The sequence below is a fragment of the Salmo salar genome, chromosome 19, assembly GCF_965601325.2.
Source record: "Salmo salar chromosome 19, fSalSal1, whole genome shotgun sequence".
Classification (NCBI taxonomy): domain Eukaryota; kingdom Metazoa; phylum Chordata; class Actinopteri; order Salmoniformes; family Salmonidae; genus Salmo; species Salmo salar.
This window is the reverse complement of record NC_138309.1, coordinates 89,157,306-89,178,019: the sequence shown is the minus strand read 5'-3', so window position 1 is coordinate 89,178,019 and position 20,714 is coordinate 89,157,306. Positions and strand designations below refer to the sequence as shown.

At 44.8% G+C, this 20,714-nt stretch overlaps 1 protein-coding gene across 2 annotated transcripts; it reads left to right on the top strand.

Moving 5' to 3' along the window:
* Positions 1-13,902: 13,902 nt before the first annotated feature.
* Positions 13,903-20,452, top strand: si:ch73-206p6.1 (phospholipid scramblase 1). Of its 2 annotated transcripts, none has more exons than XM_014159914.3 (7): positions 13,903-13,972; positions 14,720-14,821; positions 14,917-14,959; positions 15,320-15,540; positions 17,804-17,965; positions 18,894-19,055; positions 19,617-20,452. In XM_014159914.3, exons 1-7 carry the CDS (start codon positions 13,910-13,912, stop codon positions 19,650-19,652), a joined length of 789 nt encoding a protein of 262 aa, XP_014015389.1. In that variant the 5' UTR covers positions 13,903-13,909; the 3' UTR covers positions 19,653-20,452. The 2 variants fall into 2 exon arrangements, with proteins under 2 accessions (XP_014015389.1, XP_014015390.1); XM_014159915.3 differs by having other exon boundaries at positions 13,908-13,972; positions 14,751-14,821.
* Positions 20,453-20,714: the final 262 nt, after the last annotated feature.

Here is a 20,714-nt window from a genome sequence, read left to right as displayed (position 1 = left end):
GAGCAGGGTAGAGCAGGGTAGAGCAGGGAAGAGCAGGGTAGAGCAGGGTAGAGCAGGGAAGAGCAGGGAAGAGCAGGGTACAGTAGGGTAGACCAGGGTAGAGCAGGGTGGAGAAGGGTAGGGCAGGGTAGAGCAGGGTAGAGCCGGAAAGAGCAGGATAGAGTGGAGCAGGGTAGAGCAGGGTAGAGCAGGGTAGAGCAGGGTATAGCAGGGTAGAGAAGGGAAGAGTGGAGCAGGGTAGAACAGGGAAGAGTAGAGCAGGGATAAGCAGAGCAGGGTAAAGCAGGGCAGGGTAGGGCGGGGAAGAGCAGGGTAGAACAGGGAAGCGCAGGGTAGAGCAGGGAAGAGCAGGGCAGGGCAGGGAAGAGCAGGGAAGAGCAGGGTAGAGCAGGGTAGAGCAGGGCAGGGCAGGGAAGAGCAGGGAAGAGCAGGGAAGAGCAGGGTAGAGCAGGGTAGAGCAGGGTAGAGCAGGGAAGAGTAGAGCAGGGATAAGCAGAGCAGGGTAAAGCAGGGCAGGGTAGGGCGGGGAAGAGCAGGGTAGAGCAGGGTAGAGCGGAGCAGGGAATAGCAGCGCAGAGCAGGGTAGAGCAGGGTAGAGCAGGGAAGAGTGGAGCAGGGTAGAGCAGGGTAGAGCAGGGTAGAGCAGGGACGAGCAGGGTAGAGTGGAGCAGGGTAGGGTGAGGAAGAGCAGGGAAGAGCAGGGTAGAGCAGGGTAGAGCAGGGTAGAGCAGGGTAGAGCAGGGACGAGCAGGGTAGAGCAGGGAAGAGTGGAGCAGGGAAGAGCAGGGTAGAGCAGGGTAGAGCAGGGTAGAGCAGGGAAGAGCAGGGAAGAGCAGGGTAGAGCAGGGTAGAGCAGGGTAGAGCAGGGACGATCAGGGTAGAGCAGGGAAGAGTGGAGCAGGGAAGAGCAGGGTAGAGCAGGGTAGAGCAGGGTAGAGCAGGGTAGAGCAGGGACGAGCAGGGTAGAGCAGGGTAGAGCAGGGAAGAGCAGGGTAGAGCAGGGTAGAGCAGGGACGAGCAGGGTAGAGCAGGGTAGAGCAGGGTAGAGAAGGGAAGAGTGGAGCAGGGTAGAGAAGGGTAGAACAGGGAAGCGCAGGGTAGAGCAGGGAAGAGCAGGGTAGAGCAGGGTAGAGCAGGGTAGAGCAGGGAAGAGCAGGGTAGAGCAGGGTAGAGCAGGGTAGAGCAGGGTAGAGTGGAGCAGGGTAGGGCAGGGAAGAGCAGGGAAGAGCAGGGAAGAGCAGGGTAGAGCAGGGACGAGCAGGGTAGAGCAGGGTAGAGCAGGGACGAGCAGGGTAGAGCAGGGAAGAGCAGGGAAGAGCAGGGTAGAGTGGAGCAGGGTAGAGCAGGGAAGAGCAGGGGTAGAGCAGGGTAGAGCAGGGACGAGCAGGGTAGAGCAGGGAAGCGCAGGGAAGAGCAGGGTAGAGCAGGGTAGAGCAGGGACGAGCAGGGTAGAGCAGGGTAGAGCAGGGAAGAGCAGGGTAGAGCAGGGTGGAGCAGGGAAGAGCAGGGTAGAGCAGGGTAGAGCAGGGTAGAGCAGGGTAGAGTGGAGCAGGGTAGGGTGGGGAAGAGCAGGGAAGAGCAGGGAAGAGCAGGGAAGAGCAGGGTAGAGCAGGGAAGAGCAGGGTAGAGCAGGGTAGAGCAGGGAAGAGCAGGGTAGAGCAGGGTAGAGCAGGGTAGAGCAGGGTAGAGCAGGGTAGAGTGGAGCAGGGTAGGGTGGGGAAGAGCAGGGAAGAGCAGGGAAGAGCAGGGTAGAGCAGGGTAGAGCAGGGTAGAGCAGGGTAGAGCAGGTTAGAGCAGGGTAGAGCAGGGTAGAGCAGGGAAGAGCAGGGTAGAGCAGGGTAGAGCAGGGTAGAGCAGGGAAGAGCAGGGTAGAGCAGGGTAGAGCAGGGACGAGCAGGGTAGAGCAGGGTAGAGCAGGGAAGAGCAGGGAAGAGCAGGGTAGAGAAGGGTAGAGCAGGATAGAGCAAGGTAGAGCAGGGAAGAGTGGAGCAGGGTAGAGAAGGGTAGAGCAGGGTAGAGCAGGGCAGGGTAGAGCAGGGTAGAGAAGGGAAGAGTGGAGCAGGGAAGAGCAGGGAAGAGCAGGGAAGAGTGGAGCAGGGAAGAGCAGGGAAGAGCAGGGAAGAGTGGGGAAGAGCAGGGTAGAGCAGGGTAGAGCAGGGTAGAGCAGGGTAGAGCAGGGTAGAGCAGGGTAGAGAAGGGTAGAGCAGGGTAGAGAAGGGTAGAGCAGGGTAGAGAAGGGTAGAGCAGGGTAGAGCAAGGTAGAGCAGGGAAGAGTGGAGCAGGGTAGAGAAGGGTAGAGCAGGGTAGAGCAGGGTAGAGCAGGGCAGGGTAGAGCAGGGTAGAGAAGGGTAGAGCAGGGTAGAGCAGGGCAGGGTAGAGCAGGGTAGAGAAGGGTAGAGCAGGGAAGAGAAGGGTAGAGCAGGTTAGAGAAGGGTAGAGCAGGATAGAGCAGGGTAGAGAAGGGTAGAGAAGGGTAGAGCAGGGAAGAGAAGGGTAGAGCAGGTTAGAGAAGGGTAGAGCAGGATAGAGCAGGGTAGAGAAGGGTAGAGAAGGGTAGAGCAGGGTAGAGCAGGCCCTACACCCAAACAAGGGCACTGCGTTCATCCACCTCTGGCCTACTCGCCTCCCTACCTCTGAGGAAGCACAGTTCCCGCTCAGCCCAGTCAAAACTGTTCGCTGCTCTGGCACCCCAATGGTGGAACAAGCTCCCTCACGACGCCAGGACAGCGGAGTCAATCACCACCTTCCGGAGACACCTGAAACCCCACCTCTTTAAGAAATACCTGGGATAGGATAAAGTAATCCTTCTAACCCCCCCCCTTAAAAGATTTAGATGTACTATTGTAAAGTGGTTGTTCCACTGGATATTATAAGGTGAATGCACCAATTTGTAAGTCGCTCTGGATAAGAGCGTCTGCTAAATGTCTTAAATGTAAATGTAAATAGAGCAGGATAGAGAAGGGTAGAGAAGGGTAGAGCAGGGATGAGCCTGTTTTCAGAACAGTGGTAGGCCTGATTACACAACAGAGGTAGGCCTGATTTCACAACAGTGGTAGGCCTGATTTCACAACAGTGGCAGGCCTGATTTCACAACAGTGGCAGGCCTGATTTCACAACAGTGGCAGGCCTGATTTCACAGCAGTGGCAGGCCTGATTTCACAACAGTGGCGGGCCTGATTTCACAACAGTGGCAGGCCTGATTTCACAGCAGTGGCAGGCCTGATTTCACAACAGTGGCAGGCCTGATTTCACAACAGTGGCAGGCCTGATTTCACAGCAGTGGCAGGCCTGATTTCACAACAGTGGCAGGCCTGATTTCACAACAGTGGCAGGCCTGATTTCACAGCAGTGGCAGGCCTGATTTCACAACAGAGGTAGGCCTGATTTCACAACAGTGGTAGGCCTGATTTCACAACAGTGGCAGGCCTGATTTCACAACAGTGGCAGGCCTGATTTCACAGCAGTGGCAGGCCTGATTTCACAGCAGTGGCAGGCCTGATTTCACAACAGTGGCGGGCCTGATTTCACAACAGTGGCAGGCCTGATTTCACAGCAGTGGCAGGCCTGATTTCACAACAGTGGCAGGCCTGATTTCATATTAGTGGCAGGCCTGATTTCACAACAACAACCAGACAGCCAGGTGACTGGGGCCAGGAAAATACCCCCTCAATGTCAATAAAACGAAGGAGCTGTTCGTGGACTACAGAAGACAGCAGAGAGAGCATGTCCCCTAAACTTTGAAACGCACACACACACACACACACACACACACACACACACAGAACCAGACACACACACACACAGGACCATGAAGGGTGTTTGAAACACTAGTCAGATTGTCTTACTTTTCCTCCTCCCTTTGGGTGAATGTGTGTGTGTGTGAGTGAGTGAGTGAGTGAGTGAGTGAGTGAGTGAGTGAGTGAGTGAGTGAGTGAGTGAGTGAGTGAGTGAGTGAGTGAGTGAGTGAGTGAGTGAGTGAGTGAGTGAGTGAGTGAGTGAGTGAGTGAGTGAGTGAGTGAGGTGAGTGAGTGAGTGAGTGAGTGAGTGAGTGAGTGAGTGAGAGAGAGACAGAGAGAGAGAGACAGAGAGAGAGAGACAGAGACAGAGAGAGAGAGAGAGACAGAGACAGAGACAGAGAGAGTGAGAGAGAGACAGAGACAGTGAGAGAGACAGAGAGAGAGACAGAGACAGAGACAGAGACAGAGACAGAGAGAGAGAGAGAGAGACAGAGAGAGAGACAGAGAGAGAGACAGAGAGAGACAGAGAGACAGAGAGAGAGGCAGAGAGACAGACAGAGAGAGAGAGAGAGAGAGACAGAGACAGAGAGAGAGACAGAGACAGAGAGAGAGAGAGAGAGACCGAGAGAGAGACAGAGAGACAGAGAGAGAGAGAGAGAGAGAGAGACAGAGAGAGAGAGACAGAGACAGAGAGAGAGAGACAGAGAGAGAGACAGAGAGACAGAGACAGAGAGAGACAGAGAGAGAGACAGAGAGAGAGACAGAGAGAGAGACAGAGAGACAGAGACAGAGAGAGACAGAGAGAGAGACAGAGAGAGAGACAGAGAGACAGAGAGAGAGAGAGACAGAGAGAGAGACAGAAAGAGAGAGAGAGAGAGACAGAGTGCATGTGTGTGCATTTCAAAGATCCCTCATGGTTCTGCCTGTTTGTTCAGATGGTGTTTCAGAAAGCCACTATTTCTAAGTTATTGCATCAGTGTGTTTGATCTCGCAGATGTAGAAAGGCGGTTTAAACTTGCTGCTGCAGTGGGGGGGGATCTCTGTTCTTTCCTAAATGAAACACAGTCCCTGAATTCCTTCATGTTGTCAATATTATGCTATTCTGCTCTGTGTTACGTGTTTGAAATGGATATCCACAAATACTGTAGCACGGACATCTGATTTCACAAGGGTTTATTTCACAAGCTTTTATTTTTAAAAGGCTTCTATTTTATATGCATAACATGATGTAAGTATGTGTTCATTTATTTTGCTGTTACCTCCATTGCATGGACATTTAGGCCACGGTAGCTAACTTTAGCCTCATTAGCTAATCTGTATTCGTACACACTGTATCTCCACTCGTCTCTCATTGCCATTTTGGTTGATAGCTGATAAGGTTAGCTCAACACTGCCCCCCAGTGGTAGAGACATCTGATTACATCCGGTAGCTTCACTCCACTGAATATGTGCAGGGGGAGTGGGGGGAAACATTTCTGCTGAATGGACTAGAGAGAAAAAAATACAATTGTGAATTGTTTTGGTGACTTTGTCCCTTCTTTTCAATCCACTGTCTATCTGTGTGATAATGTAGACTGTAGCCAACACTGTCACTTCAGTAGTGCCTATCTTCTATAAACAACACAACAACACATACACACGCAAACGACTAAATCAAACCTGCCTATCTAGTTTGTAAACGTGCTAATTCTCCTCAATTATTCACTCACGATGAAAAAGAGCTCCAAAAAAGACACCCAAGGTTTGTGTCTATGTCCGCATGACTACATGACCTTAAACATTAGAGCCTGAAATTGAGCATTTCTATTTTAATATGCCTGTCTTCCTGACACTCTGTAAGATGCTATTTACATCTCCTAAGCATATGCATTGACAACCAATGGTCTGTTTGTTTTATAAACATTTGTTGCAGGTCACCAGCGGTGGAAAAATTACCCAACTGTCATACTTGAGTAAAAGTAAAGATACCTTTAATAGAAAAAGACTCAAGTAAAAGTGAAAGCTACTTGAGTAAAAGTCTAAAAGTATTTGGTTTTAAATATATTTAAGTATCAAAAGTAAATGTAATTGCTAAAATATACTTAAGTCTCAAAAAAATGTATAAATCATTTCAAATGTCTTATATTAAGCAAAGCAGAAGGCTCAGTTTTATTTTTATTGTTTTTATTTAAACATAGCCAGAGGCTCCAACACTCAGACATAATTTAGAAACGATGCATGTGTGTTTAGTGAGTCCTCCAGATCAGAGGCAGTAGGGATGACCAGGGATGTTCTCTGTTTAGTGAGTCCTCCAGATCAGAGGCAGTAGGGATGACCAGGGATGTTCTCTGTTTAGTGAGTCCTCCGGATCAGAGGCTGTAGGGATGACCAGGGATGTTCTCTGTTTAGTGAGTCCTCCAGATCAGAGGCAGTAGGGATGACCAGGGATGTTCTCTGTTTAGTGAGTCCTCCAGATCAGAGGCAGTAGGGATGACCAGGGATGTTCTCTGTTTAGTGAGTCCTCCAGATCAGAGGCAGTAGGGATGACCAGGGATGTTCTCTGTTTAGTGAGTCCTCCAGATCAGAGGCAGTAGGGATGACCAGGGATGTTCTCTGTTTAGTGAGTCCTCCAGATCAGAGGCAGTAGGGATGACCAGGGATGTTCTCTGTTTAGTGAGTCCTCCAGATCAGAGGCAGTAGGGATGACCAGGGATGTTCTCTGTTTAGTGAGTCCTCCAGATCAGAGGCAGTAGTGATGACCAGGGATGTTCTCTGTTTAGTGAGTCCTCCAGATCAGAGGCTGTAGGGATGACCAGGGATGTTCTCTGTTTAGTGAGTCCTCCAGATCAGAGGCAGTAGGGATGACCAGGGATGTTCTCTGTTTAGTGAGTCCTCCAGATCAGAGGCAGTAGGGATGACCAGGGATGTTCTCTGTTTAGTGAGTCCTCCAGATCAGAGGCAGTAGTGATGACCAGGGATGTTCTCTGTTTAGTGAGTCCTCCGGATCAGAGGCAGTAGGGATGACCAGGGATGTTCTCTGTTTAGTGAGTCCTCCAGATCAGAGGCAGTAGGGATGACCAGGGATGTTCTCTGTTTAGTGAGTCCTCCAGATCAGAGGCTGTAGGGACGACCAGGGATGTTCTCTGTTTAGTGAGTCCTCCAGATCAGAGGCAGTAGGGACGACCAGGGATGTTCTCTGTTTAGTGAGTCCTCCAGATCAGAGGCAGTAGGGATGACCAGGGATGTTCTCTGTTTAGTGAGTCCTCCAGATCAGAGGCTGTAGGGATGACCAGGGATGTTCTCTGTTTAGTGAGTCCTCCAGATCAGAGGCAGTAGGGATGACCAGGGATGTTCTCTGTTTAGTGAGTCCTCCAGATCAGAGGCAGTAGGGATGACCAGGGATGTTCTCTGTTTAGTGAGTCCTCCAGATCAGAGGCTGTAGGGATGACCAGGGATGTTCTCTGTTTAGTGAGTCCTCCAGATCAGAGGCAGTAGGGATGACCAGGGATGTTCTCTGTTTAGTGAGTGAATCAGACCATTTTCCTGTCCTGCTAAGCATTTAAAATGAAACGAGTACTTTTAGGTGTCGGGGAAAATGTACGGAGTAAAAATTACATCATTTTCTTTCGGAATGTAGTGAAATAAAAGTAAAAGTTGTCAAAAATATAAATAGTAAAGTACAGAAACAAACAAAATAACGACTTCAGTAGTACTTCAAAGTATTTTTTACTTAAGTAATTTACACCACTGCAGTTTACACATTCTACAACTCAGTAATAAAGAGACCCGTTGCCGAACTTGGCCTACTTACAAAACATTTACTCAGAAATAAGTTTGTATTTTGCAGTTGTTTCGGCTTAATAATAACAAACATTTCTAACATTTTCAGACTCACGGTAACTTCCTGGTTCAGCTCAGCAGTTTCCCCACCAACTGCCAATGGGAGTCATCGATGGGATTTAATGAATCAGCATCTTGATTTCATTACTTTTGGAACCGTAGCCACGTAATGTGTGCTGTAGCTAACGCTAACTTGGGAATCTCCTATCAACTTCAATGGTGTGTAGTTAATGTTACCTTGGCCAATGTCAGCTGGTTTAGCTAACCGCCCTATATCACAGCAACGTTTAAACTTCCCAGCTCCTCTGGGATATATTTTCTCCTTCACTTCGAGGATGGAAGTGGAATAAATAAATCACATGATATCCTGAAGTCGGCTCAAAACAAAACAAAAGTACGTGAAGTGATGAGCAGAATTCCCTGTTGGATTAAAAAAAAATAATAATAATAATTTTATCTGACTTCCTTCTTAAAACTAGAACATTCTATCATGTATTTTTTTTATGTCTAATAGATTTCTGAACGATGTGTCACGCTGCATTGTCGACAACATGATAGATCAGAGCAGATTACTGTTTTGGCGCCTGGGCCAGGCTAATCGAATCCTCTCGTTGGTATTTTCAGAGGAAGGGATAAGCTGTGCCGTACAGCTAAGGGATTTGTAATTAGCTTTTATAATTATCTTGAAAAGTTTATTCAACTAGGATATGTTTGAATGTCTGTTATCTTTTTTTTTTTTTATATATATATAATTATTTCCATCCATCTTTCACTATAGGCCTACATGGACAGTGGCACTCCTGCACTTGTAAATACATCTTTCTGCACTTGAAGAGCTTTAGACTTGTAATGGGTGATTCTGTAAAGGGTGATTCTGTAATGGGTGATTCTGTAATGGGTGATTCTGTAATGGGTGATTCTGTAATGGGTGATTATGTAATGTGGTGATTCTGTAATGGGTGATTCTGTAATGGGTGATTCTGTAATGGGTGATTCTGTAATGGGTGATTATGTAATGGGTGATTCTGTAATGGGTGATTATGTAATGTGGTGATTCTGTAATGGGTGATTCTGTAATGGGTGATTATGTAATGGGTGATTCTGTAATGGGTGATTCTGTAATGGGTGATTCTGTAATGGGTGATTCTGTAATGTGGTGATTCTGTAATGGGTGATTCTGTAATGGGTGATTCTGTAATGGGTGATTCTGTAATGGGTGATTATGTAATGGGTGATTCTGTAAAGGGTGATTCTGTAAAGGGTGATTCTGTAATGGGTGATTCTGTAAAGGGTGATTATGTAATTGGTGATTCTGTAATGGGTGATTCTGTAATGTGGTGATTCTGTAATGGGTGATTCTGTAAAGGGTGATTCTGTAAAGGGTGATTCTGTAATGGGTGATTCTGTAATGGGTGATTCTGTAAAGGGTGATTCTGTAAAGGGTGATTCTGTAAAGGGTGATTCTGTAATGGGTGATTCTGTAAAGGGTGATTCTGTAAAGGGTGATTCTGTAATGGGTGATTCTGTAAAGGGTGATTCTGTAAAGGGTGATTCTGTAAAGGGTGATTCTGTAATGGGTGATTCTGTAAAGGGTGATTCTGTAATGGGTGATTCTGTAAAGGGTGATTCTGTAAAGGGTGATTCTGTAAAGGGTGATTCTGTAAAGGGTGATTCTGTAATGGGTGATTCTGTAAAGGGTGATTCTGTAATGGGTGATTCTGTAAAGGGTGATTCTGTAAAGGGTGATTCTGTAATGGGTGATTCTGTAAAGGGTGATTCTGTAATGGGTGATTCTGTAAAGGGTGATTCTGTAAAGGGTGATTCTGTAATGGGTGATTCTGTAAAGGGTGATTCTGTAAAGGGTGATTCTGTAAAGGGTGATTCTGTAATGGGTGATTCTGTAATGGGTGATTCTGTAATGGGTGATTCTGTAAAGGGTGATTCTGTAATGTGGTGATTCTGTAATGTGGTGATTCTGTAATGTGGTGCGTGTCGGTAAGCAGGGAAGTCAGGTGCAGGAAAACGAACTTGGTATAAACGGAGTCGTTTAATAAGTGCTCATAAAACTCCAAAACCAAAATATACCAAAAATTATAATAAGTGGGTACAAAACCCATCGCGCACCGACACATGACTTGCACCAACATACAATAAAACAATCTCTGACAAGGACATGAGGGGAAACAGAGGGTTAAATACACAACATGTAATTGATGGGATTGGAACCAGGTGTGGAAGGAAGACAAGACAAAACCAATGGAAAATGAAAAATAGATCAGAGTTAATAAGTGTATAATCAACAGTAATACTGCATAAAGAGAATACAGTAGATTAACGTAAATTAAATTGCATTGTGGGGCAAAATTCAATGGCCGGGAAATATTTGATGTATTTTGGAAGTTACCGTAAAAAGTACTACTTAAAACATAATAGCAGTACACTTACTGTATTTGTGAATATTTACAATAGAGTGCCACACAAAAAGCACACATGCAACAAAATCATAGCTTATCGTCTGAAGCAAGAGAGAAAACGTTTTTGTTGCAAATTATTATCATAAACGTAATATTTTAGTCTTAGTTAATTGGATTTTTTGGATTGATTGATTGATTGATTGATTGATTGATTGATTGATTGATCATACGCTACACAAAGATAAATAACATGCATGTTTCCAAACTAATCTAATCAGCTAGTTAGATTTTTTTTTTCACCCGTTACTGAAATGGTTGTTCCAGTTTAAATGGCTTAGGTAGCCACCTCACAACGTTCCTATAGGAGATTACAGATTGGCCTTGGTAAGTGGCAAAGGTCTCAGAGATTTCAATGGGAGTAGGGCAATGGGAGTAGGGCGGTGGGCAGTTAAACACAAGCAGTTTTTCAAGCGGTGTGGTTTGTGGTGCTGGCTAAGCACTCGAGGTGCCAAAAGATGAATATTATTATTATTTATTGTTTTTGTTTGTGGGGGCGCGAGGTGGATCAGCTTAATATTGCGGAAAGATTGTTGCTTCCATCAATGTAATTGTCTGCATCATTTACAATCCCCCATATATTTTTGGGGTAAATATATATATATATATACATACATACACACACATACCCATATATATACATACAGTTGAAGTCGCAAGCTTACGTACACCTTTGCCAAATACATTTAAACTCAGTTTCACAATTCCTGACATTTAATTCTACTAAATATTCCCTGTTTTAGGTCAGTTAGGATCACCACTTTATTTTAAGAATGTGAAATGTCAGAATAATAGTAGAGAGAATGATTTATTTCAGCTTTTATTTCCTTCATCACATTCCCAGTGGGTCAGAAGTTCACATACACTCAATTAGTATTTGTAGCATTGCCGTTAAATTGTTTAACTTGGGTCAAACGTTTCGGGTAGCCTTCCACAAGCTTCCCACAATAAGTTGGGTGAATTTTGGCCCATTCCTCCTGACAGAGCTGGTGTAACTGAGTGAGGTTTGCAGGCCTCCTTGCTCGCACACGCTTTTTCAGTTCTGCCCACAAATTTTTATTAGGATTGAGGTCAGAGTTTTCTGATGGCCACTCCAATACCTTGACTTTGTTGTCCTTAAGCCATTTTGCCACAACTTTGGAAGTATGCTTGGGGTCATTGTCCATTTGGAAGACCCATTTGTGACCAAGCTTTAACTTCCTGAATGATGTTTTGAGATGTTGCTTCAATATATCCACCTAATTTTACATCCTCATGACACCATCTATTTTGTGAAGTGCACCAGTCCCTCCTGCAGCAAAGCACCCCCACAACATGATGCTGCCACCCCCGTGCTTCACAGTTGGGATGGTGTTCTGCGGCTTGCAAGCCATCGCCTTTTTCCTCCAAACATAATGATGGTCATTATGGCCAAAAAGTTATATTTTTGTTTCATCAGACCAGAGGACATTTCTCCAAAAAGTACGATCTTTGTCCCCATGTGCAGTTGCAAACCGTAGTCTGGCTTTTTTATGGCGGTTTTGGAGCAGTGGCTTCTTCCTTGCTGAGCGGCCTTTCAGGTTATGTCGATATAGGACTCGTTTTACTGTGGATATAGATACTTTTGTACCTGTTTCCTCCAGCATCTTCACATGCTTTTTTTAAAAATATACCTTCCTTTTTTATTCCCCAAACCCTACCACCCCTCCACTAATTGGAGTAAGCTAATAAACAATAACACTTAGCCTTCTATTTCCAGGTTATACATACTATACACATTTTACAGACACAATCTATTTTACAACAGTTATATTTTGTTTGTTTTTAGTCCTGGCCTACCTCTATTTCTGATGTCCTATCCAGTTTGATTTCAATTTGTAACTGTGCTATTTCACAAAAGTTCTGAACCTATATACATTTTACAGACCTCGTGCATTTTACATTTGTTGTCTTGTTGTTATTAGTCCCACCCTTCAGCTCCGTTCAACCCTAAAAGTTGAAAGTCTTGAACGGCCGCCGTGCATGTTTGACCAATGAGCAGAGTTCATCTTGTCAACCAATCAAACAATGTTTAATTGATAACATTCGAGCTGACAACAATCGGGGGGGCTGATGGTCAGTTGCCATTTATCACGGCCCGTCTGTAAGCACCTTAATAACTGTAATAGAGCCTGTGTGTAGCTGGTGTAGAGGAGTTAGGCACAGGACAGCAGATAAGAGTAATAAACATAATTTATTCAAATATTCACAAATACAACACATTAAAAAAAAAGCAGCACCGGCCTCTGGGATGACCCGGAGGGCGAGGCGCAGGGCCGCGCACCGGCACCGACCTAGGGGACAGAACAGACATTTCTCAGCCTTGACATACAGGTCATGCTCCAACAGTCGACCAAGCACCTTGCGCACCAGGGACACATGCTCGGCGCGTGTAGCGGAGTATATCAGAATGTCGTAGATATACACCACTACACCCTGCCCGTGCAGGTCCTGGAAAATCTCGTCAACGAAGGCTTGGAAGACTGATGGAGCATTCATCAACCCGTACGGCATGACGAGGTACTCATAATGCCCTGAGGTGGTACTAAATGCCGTCTTCCACTCGTCCCCCTCCCGGATACGCACCAGGTTGTAAGCGCTACTGAGATCCAATTTTGTGAAGAAGCGCGCCCTGTGCATTGACTCAATCGCACTGGCTATGAGAGGCAGCGGGTAGCTGTACCTCACAGTGATCTGGTTGATACCCTGATAGTCAATACACGGGCGCAGACCTCCATCCTTCTTCACAAAAAAGAAACTCGAAGAGGCAGGTGAAGTGGAAGGCCGAATGTATCCCTGCCCCAGGGATTCGGAGACATGTGTTTCCATAGCCGCCGTCTCCTCCTGTGACAGAGGATACACGTGACTCCTGAGAAGTGCTGCGTCTACCAGGAGATTTATCACACAATCCCCCCGTCGATACATGTGAGCAACAGGGAGCTTTGGGTGAGCCTGGTGTCAACTCACCTTGGGTGACACGATAGTGCCCTGCCTGCTGGCTCGACTCCCTGAGGAACCTCCCCACCCAGCACCGACCAGCAGTGTGCCCTCTGCGGCCACAGATGGTGCATGGAATGGCCCCTCCTCCGGTCGCCCTAAGGGCAGCACCTCCCAGCTCCATGGGCGTCGGAGCGGAGGTGCTGGGGGATGGAACTGACAGGTCCCGATCCGGACGTCCGCGGGTAGCCAGCAGGTTGGTTACCTGTGTAATGAACCATGATCATCAGCCTACCTGTTGGTTACCTGTGTAATGAACCATGATCATCAGCCTACCTGTTGGTTACCTGTGTAATAAACCATGATCATTAGTCTACCTGTTGGTTACCTGTGTAATGAACCATGATCATTAGTCTACCTGTTGGTTACCTGTGTAATAAACCATGATTGTTGTTCCGATTTTTACTTTTTAGCTTTTAACTTTTATGTTTAAACTTTTATTTGATCATTTTCAGTTTTCAATTAGTCATTTTCCTTTTCACTTTACAATTGAATATTTCAGAATTTTAGATCTAGATTTTTTTCAGGGTCCACTATCCCCGAATGAAAAACACGAAGAACAGGAGTTATTATATAAACATATTTTTTATATTATTATATTTTAATAATTGCCTGTTGATTAGAATTCTACATGCATTGGCAAATTGTATCTCATAAGATCACACCACATAATACTTTAAGCCAGTAATGGTAAAAACCAATAAACCAGTTAAGACCAGTGGTTTAACCTACTTTACAAGTCTGGCTAGACGAGCATGCGCTGTAATGACATTAAAACGCGTGACAGAAAACACTTCCTGGGTATTCACAGCCTCGGTTTACTATTGGCTGATGCGGGTGGGAAAGACATCTATATTGTCCAATGAGATGAAAGGTTTTTATACTGAGCTCGTGAAACGGACTGTTATATTTTTCTTCCAGAATATATGGGTGAGTCTTTAGAGTAGATTAAACATTCGTAGTTTACCATGCTTTATTTATCCTGGTTTGATCGTAAAAGATCAATTCATCATTCCCTGTCATTGTTATAGTTAAAAAAGGCAATCGTTTATGTTCTATAAGGTAAAACACCCTTATCCTCCCAGATTTGAATTTTACAGTGTTTTACCTAGTCGTCATTGAGTGCGTTTTAATCTGAACCAAGAGACAGGTAGATTACTACAAAAACAATTGACTTGTTTTTTTACTTTGGGACATTCTTGAGATGCTGAGAGCTTAATGCATATGGGCGTATCACAATGTAGGCGACTATGACGGCTTAGAAAAAGGTTTGCATGTTTTGTTTTCTTCCCGACTTCTCAACTGAAACCCTTTCCCTTCCAAGATATATATATATATATATATATAGCCTATTGTCAGAGAAGAATTGTCCGTTTATTCTTTCACGCATAAGAACCGTATATCGGTTTATTGGGATGTTATTACAGTCCGCAAAAGACTCCACCTCCTGTCATTCCCCATGACAACACCGATTAGGCTATTAGTCTGTTGGTTGGATTTACATGTGTAGTCTATGACTATTAAAAAACAACAACACAAGGCTACGTTATATCAAATTGTGTCATTCACGTCGGTTTTATTTATTTTATGTCATTGTGTTGATCTTGTAATATAACAGTAGGTGGCGCCAGATCGCCTTTGATTCCATTCATAACGTTGTAACCATGGTTTCTCCAGTTGAATAGCAGCTACACCTGTTTCTATTCAGAGATCAACATGTACCAGGTCCCCAACCCAGGCCTGCCGGGATGCCCACCCGGCCTAGAATATCTAACACAGGTGAGTCCGCTCATCCTATTGCATGATGTTGTCCTGGCGATTGCTGTTTAATTTAGTCCTGTAGAATATTGATATTGTTTTTCGCCTTGATTTAGGTCGATCAGCTACTCATCAAACAGAAAGTCGAGTTTATTGAAGGTATGTGTAAAAAAAAAATTAAGAAAAAGATTTACAAAAAACAATAATTACTATTTTGATGATGGTTTTCATAGATTTGAAATTTGTGTGTGTGTGTGTGTGTGTGTGTGTGTGTGTGTGTGTGTGTGTGTGTGTGTGTGTGTGTGTGTGTGTGTGTGTGTGTGTGTGTGTGTGTGTGTGTACGTGTGTGTATTTGTATCTATCATGTCCGTTGCCCTTTATTGTTTTGGTCTGTTATGAATTACATATGCAGTGCTCCCTTGTGAAAGAGACACTGGTCTCAATGGTGGACTCCCTGTTTAAATAAAGTTTGAATAAACAAATACAAAATGATATGTGTGTGTGTGTTTAACCCCACAGCCCTGGCTGGCTTTGAGAGCAACAACAAGTATGAGGTGCGTAATGCCATGGGTCAGAACGTGTTCTATGCTGTGGAGGAGAATGACTGTCTTAGCAGGCAGTGCTGCGGACCCCTACGATCCTTCACAATAAAAGTCCTTGACAACTTTGGACAGGAGGTCATCACAGTCACCAGACCTCTCAAGTGCATGTCCTGTTTCTTCCCCTGCTGTCTGCAAGAGGTGAGTTGATTTTAGTCTCTGAGACTCTTCCCTAGAACTGGATATTGACAGGGCAGGTCCTCTTTCTAAATGTATTACAGCTAAAGGAAATACAGCTTCACGTCTCATCACACAGACCTCATGGTTTCTGTTCAGAGATATTTGTTCTTTAACTCTCAAGCATTTTCCTTTCTTCCTTCCTTCTTTCCTTCTTAATCCCCCTTCACAATCTTCCTCTTTACTTCTCCACTGTTCAAACACCAACCCACCTTCTCCACTGTTCAAACACCAACCCCACCTTCTCCACTGTTCAAACACCAACCCACCTTCTCCACTGTTCAAACCAACACACCTTCTCCACTGTTCAAACACCAACCCACCTTCTCCACTGTTCAAACACCAACCACCCCTCTCTATTCTATTACCCCACCACCCCTCTCTATTCTATTACCCCCACCACCCCTCTCTATTCTATTACCCCCACCACCCCTCTCTATTCTATTACCCCACCACCCCTCTCTATTCTATTACCCCCACCACCCCTCTCTATTATATTACCCCCACCACCCCTCTCTGTTCTATTACCCCACCACCCCTCTCTATTCTATTACCCCCACCACCCCTCTCTATTATATTACCCCCACCACCCCTCTCTATTATATTACCCCCACCACCCCTCTCTATTATATTACCCCCACCACCCCTCTCTATTCTATTACCCCACCACCCCTCTATTCTATTACCCCCACCACCCCTCTCTGTTATATTACCCCCACCACCCCTCTCTGTTATATTACCCCCACCGCCCCTCTCTGTTATATTACCCCCACCACCCCTCTCTGTTATATTACCCCCACCACCCCTCTCTATTCTATTACCCCACCACCCCTCTCTGTTATATTACTCCCACCACCCCTCTCTGTTATATTACCCCCACCACCCCTCTCTATTATATTACCCCACCACCCCTCTCTGTTATATTACCCCCACCGCCCCTCTCTATTCTATTACCCCACCACCCCTCTCTATTCTATTACCCCACCACCCCTCTCTATTCTATTACCCCCACCACCCCTCTCTATTCTATTACCCCCACCACCCCTCTCTATTCTATTACCCCACCACCCCTCTCTATTCTATTACCCCACCACCCCTCTCTATTCTATTACCCCCACCACCCCTCTCTATTATATTACCCCCACCACCCCTCTCTATTCTATTACCCCACCACCCCTCTATTCTATTACCCCACCACCCCTCTCTATTCTATTACCCCACCAACCCTCTCTATTCTATTACCCCACCACCCCTCTCTGTTCTATTACCCCACCACCCCTCTCTATTCTATTACCCCCACCACCCCTCTCTATTCTATTACCCCACCACACCTCTCTATTCTATTACCCCACCACCCCTCTCTATTCTATTACCCCCACCACCCCTCTCTATTCTATTACCCCACCACCCCTCTCTATTCTATTACCCCACCACCCCTCTCTATTATATTACCCCACCACCCCTCTCTATTCTATTACCCCCACCACCCCTCTCTGTTATATTACCCCCACCACCCCTCTCTGTTATATTACCCCCACCGCCCCTCTCTGTTATATTACCCCCACCGCCCCTCTCTGTTATATTACTCCACCACCCCTCTCTGTTATATTACCCCCACCACCCCTCTCTATTCTATTACCCCACCACCCCTCTCTGTTCTATTACCCCCACCACCCCTCTCTATTCTATTACCCCCACCACCCCTCTCTATTCTATTACCCCACCACCCCTCTCTATTCTATTACCCCACCACCCCTCTCTATTCTATTACCCCCACCACCCCTCTCTATTCTATTACCCCACCACCCCTCTCTATTCTATTACCCCACCACCCCTCTCTATTCTATTACCCCACCACCCCTCTCTATTATATTACCCCCACCACCCGTCTCTATTATATTACCCCACCACCCCTCTATTCTATTACCCACAAAACCCCTCTCTATTATATTACCCCACCACCCCTCTCTATTCTATTACCCCACCACCCCTCTCTATTCTATTACCCCCACCACCCCTCTCTATTCTATTACCCCACCACCCCTCTCTGTTCTATTACCCCACCACCCCTCTATTCTATTACCCCCACCACCCCTCTCTGTTATATTACCCCACCACCCCTCTCTGTTATATTACCCCCACCTCCCCTCTCTGTTACCCCCACCACCCCTCTCTGTTATATTACCCCCACCACCCCTCTCTGTTACCCCCACCGCCCCTGTCTCAGCTGGAGGTGCAGGCCCCCCCAGGGAACACGGTAGGCTACGTGGTCCAGCAGTGGCACCCCTTCTCCCCGAAGTTCATCATAGAGAATGAACACAGAGAGGCTGTGCTGAGGCTGCACGGACCCTTCTGTGGCTGGAGTTGCTTGCCTGATGTTGACTTTGAGGTAGGTACTTTATGTTTGTCCAAACACTCACACACACACTGAACCTTTTTTAATGAAATCTATGAAAACAGAATATGACATGGTTAAATGTACTGGTTCTGGTTCTGCGGACCCTGGTGGGTTTTGTAAGGCATCATCCTGTCTGTTTGTCTCTGAACGATGTTACCGATCAACAAGAGTTCTGTGTGAATGAATCCATTCGACCCAGTCAATGTATTGTGTGTTTTTGTGGGACAGTGTTTTACCATGTTGCCATTCTTGCATGCTGGTTCATTAGGCTCTGAAGGCTGTTTGGCTTAAAGATATTGAACTTTACCGTGATGGAGAAGAGTTTAGCCAAAGCATAATATTGCCATTCAAATTCCTTCAAAGTTTGAATTTATTTCAGGAGAAACTAAAGATGATCTCTCAAAAAAAAACAAAAAAAACGTTTTTAATATGTAAAAGATTGTGATTGGACAACAGGCAGACTAGTAAAGCAAATATGTTGCGATGAAATGAAATCTAACCAAAGAAGTTTAACAAGTTCTCCATTTCATTAATTTGATCACTTTCAATCTAGTAACACCCGGAAGATAATAATATCAAATCAAAATCTAATTTTATTTGTCACATCCCCCCGAATACAACAGGTTACAGGTTACCTTACAGTGAAATGCTTTACAACCAACAATGCAGTTTTAAGAAAAATACCTAAAAAAAAAATACTAAAATATATATAAATGTAAAAAAATATATATATATATATAAAAGAGAGAAAAATGTATAAAATCAAATAGAAAATAAATAGTAACATGAAAAAAAAGTTAATATCAAATATAATAAAAACATTAAAATAATGTTGTTGTTTGTTGCGGGGGATAAAGGTAATTCAGCTTAATCTCTCTGTGTGTAAAGTGACTATAGTCTACTGTTGCCTCCTCTCCAGATAGTGACCATGGATGAAGTGGATAAGATAGGGAAGATCAGTAAGCAGTGGACCGGTCTACTCCGTGAGGCGTTCACGGACGCTGATAACTTTGGAATCCAGTTCCCCATGGATCTTGACGTGAAAATGAAGGCTGTGATGATAGGAGCTTGTTTCCTCATTGTAAGTCTAGTATTTTACTTCATGGTATGCTATATGCTACGCTAAGATATACTGTGGTTTGCAATGTTGATGTGGATTAAGGCAGACCTCCGCTCCTCTTTGATTCAGAGTGGTTAGGTTAAATGGGGAAGACACATTTCAGTTTAATGCATTCAATTGTACAACTGACTAGGTATCCCCCTTTCCCTTTCCCTATATGCTTTGATAAGCTATGCTATGGTTTGCTATGCTATGCTAAGATATGCTGTGATTTGCTATGATATGCTAAGCTATGGTCTGGTTTGCTATGCTATGCTGTGATTTGCTATGATATGCTAAGTTATGCTCTGGTTTGCTATGCTATGCTAAGATATGCTGTGGTTTGCTATGCTATGTTAAGATATGCTGTGGTTTGCTATGCTATGCTAAGCTAGGCTGTGGTTTGCTATGCTATGCTAAGCTATGCTGTGGTTTGCTATGCTATGCTAAGCTAAGCTGTGGTTTGCTATGCTGTGCTATTCTCTATTCTATTCTAATGGTATTTGTTGATGTTTGTGATGGTGATTGCACGTTTTCTTTCAGGATTTCATGTTCTTTGAGAGCGGTAACCAACCCTAGCAGCTGAAGAGCAGTCTACATCTCAGACAGTCTGCACTCCTGGAGCTATAACTTCCTGCTGGTCATGGACAAGGTCTCAGATAGACATGGTACTATGTGTGACATATCTTGTTGGCATAGTAAGAACCATAGAAATAGATGTACCAAGGGATTACAGGTGAATGTGATGTAATGGCACTAGTTTTAGCTTCTGGGGTTGATAGACATTGCAGCTAAATCAGTCAAACCAGGTGTGTGTGTGTGTGTGTGTGTGTGTGTGTGTGTGTGTGTGTGTGTGTGTGTGTGTGTCAGTGTCCATTGTGCTGTATATATTTAGAGATTGTATATAAAGAAGTGTTCATATGTGTGTTTTTACAGTGTGTACATTGTGGTTGCGTTGCACTCAACCCTCAGTTTTGTTAAAGGGTTGTGTGCTACCACTTTACCCATTTGCCACATGTGAAAATAAAATGAACACCATCTTTATCTAAACCACTATGCTGAAGGGAATGTGAAAAGGAAAGGGAGAGAGAAATGCTATGTAGCTTAAAGAAGAAATCTACAAAAACATGTTATATTTTTTGGTAAATCTGAAGACCTTAATATGTTCTTGTGTCAACAGTATATTACTTTACCGGATATTTTACTGTGTTTTGCTCGAGACAACTTTTGTATGTAGTATTTTGAGACTTTTGATATTTAATTTATTTATTTGTTGTATTTATGTAGCTTAATATTGTTTATTGTTTTTTCATGGCGATTGTAATTTGTGGGAAAGTTGACATAATGTTCAGTATTAAAAAAAAAGTCCTCCAGTGTGATTTCTGAACTTTTACTGTTGAAAAGTGATATCTGAAGTATAAATACAGTAAAGTACACACTAAAAGGTAAAAAAATGTGTTTTGAAGGAAAATTGATTAAATGTTTTGGAGACAAAAGTGGATAACTTCAAGGTGGTGAGGGTAGGTAGCAACACATCTGGCACGCTGATCCTCAACACTGGACTCCCCGAGGGGTGCGTGCTCAGTCCCCTCCTGTACTCCCTGTTTACCCACGACTGCATGGCCAGGCACGACTCCAACA

Bases quoted from the DNA above. Each gene is read 5' to 3' on its own strand.
- si:ch73-206p6.1 (XM_014159914.3), top strand. From the start codon at position 13,910: ATGAAAGGTTTTTATACTGAGCTCGTGAAACGGACTGTTATATTTTTC. The intron at 13,973-14,719 runs GTGAGTCTTTAG...TGGTTTCTCCAG, and splicing joins TTTTCTTCCAGAATATATGG to TTGAATAGCAGCTACACCTG. The intron at 14,822-14,916 runs GTGAGTCCGCTC...GCCTTGATTTAG, and splicing joins GCCTAGAATATCTAACACAG to GTCGATCAGCTACTCATCAA.